This window comes from Stenella coeruleoalba, assembly GCF_951394435.1.
Source record: "Stenella coeruleoalba genome assembly, chromosome: 15".
Classification (NCBI taxonomy): Eukaryota; Metazoa; Chordata; class Mammalia; order Artiodactyla; family Delphinidae; genus Stenella; species Stenella coeruleoalba.
Window position 1 is genome coordinate 72,141,095 of NC_137161.1, and position 7,494 is coordinate 72,148,588.

Below are 7,494 nucleotides of genomic sequence, written 5' to 3' on the forward strand. Positions count from 1 at the left end.
TGGAGGCCACCATATGACTGAATTCTGTCCAATGGAATGTGAGCAAAAGTGATGCGTGTCGCTCTAGTCTTCCCATGATCCTCCCTGGGAATGACAGAGCCACACGATGGAAGGAGTCTGGGTCCCTGAATGACCTCATGGAAGGTTACCCTCCAAATGCCAACATTAAATTGTTACATAAGCAAGGAAAAAGCTTCTCTTGAGTTCTACCCCTGAGAATTGGGGGTTGTTTGTTACAGCACTTAGCCTGCCCTGACTAACACATGAAGCTTCTCTCCACAGCTCTCTCCTTTTCTCATTCTATACAGTTTATGCATTTATCCACCAATGCCGTTATTTAAATTGCTATCTAACATCAGATAACTCCTTAATCTATATCTCCAGCTCTGACTTCCCTTGCAACTTCCAGGCCTCTACTTCTAACACCCCTCATGGGGAGTTCCCTGGTTGTCGAGTGGCTAGGATTCAGTGTTTTCACTGCTGTGGCCCAGATTCAATCCCTGGTCGGGGAACTAAGATGCTGCAAAGTGCGTGGCGTGGCCAAAATATAAATAAATAAATAAATAAATAAATACTCATGTTTTCCCCCCAAACTGCTCACCTCTTTGCATTTCCACATAGTGATGTCAGCACCTCCTCCATTTTCCAAGACAGAAACTTTAAGAGTCTAACCTCATTCTTCCCCCATCACCTCAACAGTCAATTATTCTCTGAATAAATATATTTCAAACCTGACCTCTTCTTTCACCTTAGGCCAGACTCCCACTCTATCTAACTTGAACTAGACTAATGCTCCCGTCTCAGGTCCCACTGCCTCAGGCCATGCTCCTGGATGCCAGTTTCATTCAAAGGACAGATATGACCTTGCCATGGTTTACTTGAAAACCACTGTTTGCTCATTCATTAATCCGTTCACCTCTCCATTCAGTAAACACATATTAGGTAGACATGCCAGGCTCTGGCCTCTGGAGCCACAAAGATGACAGGTGGACTTGAAGGGGCTACAACCTAATGAATGGGGGACACCTTCACACGATTACAGTCCAGTTGTTTGTACTGTCACGCAAGGTGCTGGAAGAGTGGAGGAGAAATACGCTATCTGTTTGGGATGGAGGCAGCAAGGGCGGCTTCGCAAAGGCAGTGACATTTGAACTACATCTTGATGGTTGAGAGGAGTTTAGCGGGAAGTCAAGATGTGTGTGTGGTGGGACAGGACGGGGGTGCGCAGGCTTCTGGAAGAGCGTGCGCAAACGCAGGAGTGAGCATGTGGCCCTTTCCATGGCCGGCAGCTTTGGGGATCTGGGGCGTGGTCCAGCTAGGCTGTCCTGAAGTCACTAGCTGGGCAGGCAGATGCTAAGTACCCCAAGGGGCTAAGGCACACAGGCACCCATTGGCAGCTCCTTGCTGGGGACACGTAGATGGTCTCCAAAATACCCTGGGTTTTCTGATGGCTAATGGCTCGACCCCCAACCTCCCCAGAACAGGAGCAGAAATACGGATGCAGAGGAAAATGAGGCGTATATGTCCATTTTCAGAAATGAAATGTCCATAGAACCGTGCTCGGAGGCCCTTTTCCTGTCTGCAAAAGTGAATTACATTAATAGACTTCTCAAGACCGTCCCCATCCAAATCCTTCTTCCATCTGGAGTTTGCAATGGATGACAAAGCTGTATTTGTAATCGTGATCTTAATGTGTACTTTTGAAAATAAAATAGAAACATGCATTTTAAAATATAAGATGAAGAATAATACACTGTATATGGTTGTGTGTGAGAGAAAATCCTGGGTTTTTTTTTTGTTTTGTTTTGTTTTGTTTGCGGTACGCGGGCCTCTCACTGCTGTGGCCTCTCCCATTGCGGAACACAGGCTCCGGACGCGCAGGCTCAGTGGCCATGGCTCACGGGCCCAGCCGCTCCACGGCATGTGGGATCTTCCCGGACCGGGGCACGAACCCGCGTCCCCTGCATCGGCAGGCGGACTTTCAACCACTGCGCCACCAGGGAAGCCTGAGAATCCTGTTACTTAAGAAACTAGAATGTGCTGGTAGTTTCGCAAAAGAAGAAAAATGTTATTTTACTGTCAGGACAAAATTAGTATTTTCAATATTTTATTATTTATTTATTTTGGCTGGGGTGAGGGGGGGGTGTGCAGGTTCGATCCCTGGTCGGGGAACTAAGACCCCTTGTGCCTGTGTGGCACGTCCAAGAAAGAAATAGAAAAGGCGCCCAGGTTTGCGTGGTGAAGGCTGGATTTCCACCCCAGCTAGCCCAGGCATGGGTGGCAGAACTCCGGGCGGATCTGTGGCCACTTTCCGCCGCTTCTCTCCTCATCCCTCTTCCACACCCCCATGAACTGACCCACCTGGGGGCCCTTCCCCAGCCTCTGGTGTCCCCTCCAATCCAAACCACCTGGCAGTCACGCTCTCATGGAGTCCCGTGGCCTCTCCTTTTGTAGGTCAATGTGTCTGCTCTCATCCACTGCTCCTCTGACTCAACAACTTCCTCTTTGCAAATTTCCTCTTTGCCCTGGGGAAATACCAACGGCCTCTGGTCCATGCGGTGCCCTGGGTTCTGGCCTGGGCTGGTCTCAGAGACAGCACAGTTGGGTCTTGTCCCCTCCTCTCCATCCCAGAGCCACAGGGATGCCCCTGGTTCTGGAGGCCTGTCACAGCTCACTCTCTCACTGACCCTCCTTGTAGAATGGAAGAGGGGATACAGACAAACACATTAAACTTGTAACAGCATCAGCATGACCTGGGACTCTCGTGTGTGCACTGGGGAGCGGGGGGATGGGGGGTGGGGGGAGTGGTGGGGGGCTTTGAGGAAGGGACATAGCGGCTGAGCTGAAGAACCACACTTGGTCACACATGCAGTCTTTCTGTCAGGCCCTGCCACAGACGGAATTAAATCTTCCACCTCCACCCCATCGGAGCAAAGACGAGGGTGCCTATGTTCTCAGCACCTCCTGAGGGCGGCATCTCCTCAGCCTCTGCAGCCCTTCCTGCCCCCTCCCTCACCCAGCTGTACTCGCCACTGCCCTTCACAAGCGTCACCAAGTCCTCGCCTCTTGCACACAAACTACATGCATGAGTGGACCCACGCAGGTGCCGAGGCTTCTAAGAACTACATCTGCACAGAAGCTCTTCTCACCTCTGCTCTTGGGAGGAGAAACAGCTGAAGCCTCTGGCTGCCTCGATCCAGAGTTGGGGGAGAATGTGGTGGCTGGGACCGTGAGCCAGCCTAGGGTCCAGGGGCCGTCTCAGACGCACCTGAGACCACTGCTGGGTGACACCACCCAGCCCATGCTCCAGGCTGGCCTAGCACAGAGCACTGGGGCCTGGAGTTAAAGGCAGTTCATGGGCTCAGCCGGTGGGACTGTCCTAATCCATGGGGCCAAATGTACTTTCCAGAGTAATCCTAAGGTGGGGGTTTGCTGGGTTGCCATTTCCTCTTCTTCCCAGACTCTGGTATTCCTGGGGAATCCTCTGAGAAATCGTAAGTTTGGCCTTTATGGAGACTCAACAGCTGGTTTCAAGGACAGAAATGTGGAGAAAATGTGATGGGGAGAAGCAGGGGTTGATGAGGAGAGTTCGTTCATTCAATCTACAAGGGTTCAGTGGGTGTCAGCCCTGACCTGCGTGCTGGGTGTGGGTGCTGCGTGGGCTGCTGGCTAGAAGAGCTGAATGAGGATTCAGGGTGAAGATGCTGGGTGAAAATCCAAAGGGTGCTGGGTGAAAATGCTGGGTGATGATGAGGCTGGATGTGATGACAGGAGGGAAGGTGATGAAAGCGGGAACGATTCTGAGCTCCAGTCTTATTATTCTCAAACGTTAAGGGGCCTCCACATCTCTCTCTTCTGGCCCATCAGAAGTAGAGGTCTCCGCAGCCTCATCCTTGCTGCCCACCAGTGGCTCTTCCTCCCCCTTTAGGCTGGGGGCTGGCCCAGGCTTCAGCTCCTCCAGCGCCATGGAGCCCTGGCGAGACTTCCGTCTACCAAAGAAAGTGGTAAGTGTGGGCCGCTGGCCAGACCCCTCCCCCTGGGGGACCCCAGAGTCATTGTTACCCCCGGACGCTCCCTCTGTTATTGTCGCGGCCTCCTCATGAGACACCTGGGCTACCCCAGCCCAGGCATTTGCCACCCCGTTGTGTTTTCCACTCCTGCTTAGTGTCAGTACTCCTGTCTTCCGCTTCTGCCGCTGGTGCCACAGCAGGAGTAATGCCATGAGGAAAATGACCACCAGCAGGGCCACAAGCACAGCTACCAGCAAGGTGCCATTTGTCTCCCAACCTGAATTTGGGGAGGACCTACTGCTTATGTTTGTGGAGGACGTTGGGCTGGATATTTTTACTCCAAAGGTGGGGGAGCCACTGGTCCCCAGGGGGGTCTTCAGAGACGTAGTTGCCATGGTGACAGGAAGTCCACTGGTCTCCTTGGAGGTCTTTAGAGAGCTAGTTTCCATGATGACAGGGGGTCCGCTGGTCACATTGGAGGTCTTCAGAGAGCTAATTGCTGTGGTGATAGGGGGTCCACTGGTCCCATCAGAGGTCTCCAGAGAGCTAGTAGCTGTGGTGACAGGGGGTCCACTGGTCCCACTGGAGGTCTCCAGAGGGCTAGTTGCCATGGTTTCACCAGTCGTAGTATGGAATCCTGCAGATTTCACTACTGGGACAGCAGGTATACTGGTTGCATTAGAGATTTCCAGGGGCATTGATAATGTTTGGGCCGAATCTTTCTGGGAGATTATTGACTCATTTACAGGAGGGCCCCTGCTGGCAGCAATGGAAGTCCCAGGAGAGGAAACCTCATTGGCTGTATAGGGAGTTGAGGAAGGCGGGAAGATCTTGTGCTCAGTGCTGTCATCTGTCTTAGGGACCTCGGTTGTTGCAAAATTAGATGTCATTGAGTTGAATTTTGTGGTCTCATAGATATTTGAGACCAAAGAAGCAGAGGACGCTGTGGGTTCCAACTCCTGCAAAGTACTTGTGCCGTCCGGAGACTCTGAGTTCGTGTTTTGGGCCCAGACGCTCCCAAAGAGGAGGAGAAGCAGGATCATTTCCAAAGCAATAGGCATGAGCAGGAGTTGGGACCTGAGGGTGGGGAAGTTGAAGAAATAGAATACATAAGGAGCTGGGGGTGGGGGGCAGGACCTAGCCAGGCCCTCCCTCCTGCCCACTTCCCTGCCAAATGCCGGGCCCAACTCTGCGGTTCAACGGCTTTTTCCACCCTTGCTTTTATTAGTATCAGAAGTAACAAGACGCTGGCAGCTCCCCCATCGAATCTACCCCATAGGCCCCCTTGGGCGTTGGCAGCCCCGGCTCCAGCAACAGCCACCCCCTCCTAGCCTGCGCTGACCCCATTCAGCCCCAATGGCTCCTCGTCCTCTTTTCCCATTATCTATCAAGGTCTTCTCAAGCCAGAGGCACATTCCCAGGTCCACTGAAGCCCCTGCCCCACCAGGTCACACCACTTACCAGCTCAGTGGATAAGGGCACAGGGCTGGGACCAGGCTGCTCCAACTCCTGAAGCTGGGGCAAGACTGGTGGAGGGGCCTCAAGGGGAAAGGAAGTGGCCCTGGCTCCACCCACCCCAGCATCCTGCCCCACCCGCCCTGCTCCTACATTGCCGTGTGATGAGAGAGGCATCACTCACTCTTTCAGGGTCTGAGATGATGACAGGGGCTCTGGGGTCTCAGCTGAAGCAGGTGGGGATGGTGGGCGGGGTCTGGAATGGGGATTCCCGGGTCTCCTCTGGAAAATGGGATGGCAAGCCGTGAAGCTGGGAGAGGGATATGTGTCAGAGCAGGGGTGGTGGAAATGCATGCTTGAGAACCAGGGGGTGCGGAGGAGGAGATGGGAGGGGAAGGTGGTTTCCTTTGCCTTTGTGGTCCCCGAGCTGTTAGGGCAGCACCCAAGGCTAACACTTCTTCTGCCCCAAGAGCTCCCAGGAAGTACCAGGGCAAGAGGAAGCCCTCGACTCTGGCTGGGGCAGTGGAAGGCTTTGCAGGCTGTGTGAAATCCCTGGTGGGCTCTTGACTTCTCAAGAAGCTTGCGGGGGTAGGTCACTACAATGGCCCCCAGTCGTGGACTGCCTGACTAAATCAAGGTGGTTATTAAGCACTGTATATGCTATGAACTTATTTTTGCAGAAGACTAATAAAAATGTGGGAATCTACATGGAAGGCTGTCTGAAAAGGTATTCATTGAGGTATTAACAAGTTTCACTGGGTAGGTATGAGTAGAGAATTCTTTACTTTCTTCTTTGGGTGTTTGATGTTTTCTTACTTCCTTTAACTTGTAAGCTTTGACTCTCAGTATGTGTATGGTTTTTTGCCTTTCTTTAAAAAAAGATCAAAACTGATTTTTATGTTGTAAAAGTAATAATGATAGATGACTGAAACAGGCCAATGTCAGGGCCTGGGATTGTACCCCGCTCACAAGCTAACGAGTTAGTCTGACAAAGACGTGAGACTCCTGGATCACAGACATAGGAATCCACTACTCATTGCTCAGCAAACTCATTGCTCAGCAGGAGCGCTGTCTGCTTCAGTTCCACTTGCCCCCCTGAGCCCCACAGGGGTGACCACAGAGAGGCTTGCCCCACAGCTGAGGAACACTGAGCTTGGAGAATTTCCTTCTTTTCGAGTCGGTGGTAAGCAAGCTTGCTCTTTGTCCTGAAGGGAGACATTACTTCATCCCTCAGCGTTACTCACTGCAAACACAACCTTGAGAAACGGCCTGGATGTAGAGCGGCCAGGACCTTGTATTGCGGACATATCAGCAAGAGTGTGCAGGGAAGCTTGGGGCTGGGGTGGATTGCCTCTCCCACCAGGCAGCAGTGTATAAAGTGAAAAAGCTCCGTACCGACACCACCAGATAGACCCTGGTCACAGGGTATATATGCATATACACATGTATTTTTTATAGTATTAGATTTTATTATACATAATGTTCCTTGCTTTTCTTTTTTTTACTGAACAAAAGGAAGGAAGGAAGGGAGGGAGGAAGGAAGGAAAACATTTCATTGTCAGACATTAGGTTGTTTCAACATTTTGCTGTTGCAAACAGAAAAGTAGGAATAATTGGCTGCAAAGTAATTGGAGGTTAAAAAAATTTTTTTAATTAAGAAGAAAATCAACAAAAATATTTGTAAGACTTCATATAGGACTTCCCTGGTGGCGCAGTGGTTACGAATCCACCTGTCAGTGCAGGGGACGTGGGTTTGAGCCCTGGTCCGGGAAGATCCCACATGCTGCGGAGCAACAAAGCCCGTGCGCCACAACTACTGAAGCCAGGACACCTAGAGCCCGTGCTCCGCAACAAGAGGAGCCACCGCAATGAGAAGCCTGCACACCGCAACGAAGAGTAGCCCCCGCTCACCGCAACTAGAGAAAGCCCGCGTGCAACAATGAAAACCCAACACAGCCGAAAATAAATAAATTAAATAAATAAAAAGACTGTATATAGATTCCCAATTTCTCAACCTTTAAAAAAAATC

General features: G+C 51.4%; 1 protein-coding gene across 1 annotated transcript; it reads right to left on the reverse strand.

The window, feature by feature from the left end:
* Positions 1–2,175: 2,175 nt before the first annotated feature.
* SPN (sialophorin) lies at positions 2,176–5,593 on the reverse strand (the record flags this gene model as incomplete). Its single annotated transcript, XM_079945418.1, has 3 exons — positions 2,176–2,525; positions 3,150–5,087; positions 5,472–5,593. The coding sequence occupies 2 exons, from the start codon at positions 5,591–5,593 to the stop codon at positions 3,830–3,832; spliced, it is 1,380 nt and encodes a 459-aa protein (XP_079801544.1). The 3' UTR covers positions 2,176–2,525; positions 3,150–3,829.
* Positions 5,594–7,494: the final 1,901 nt, after the last annotated feature.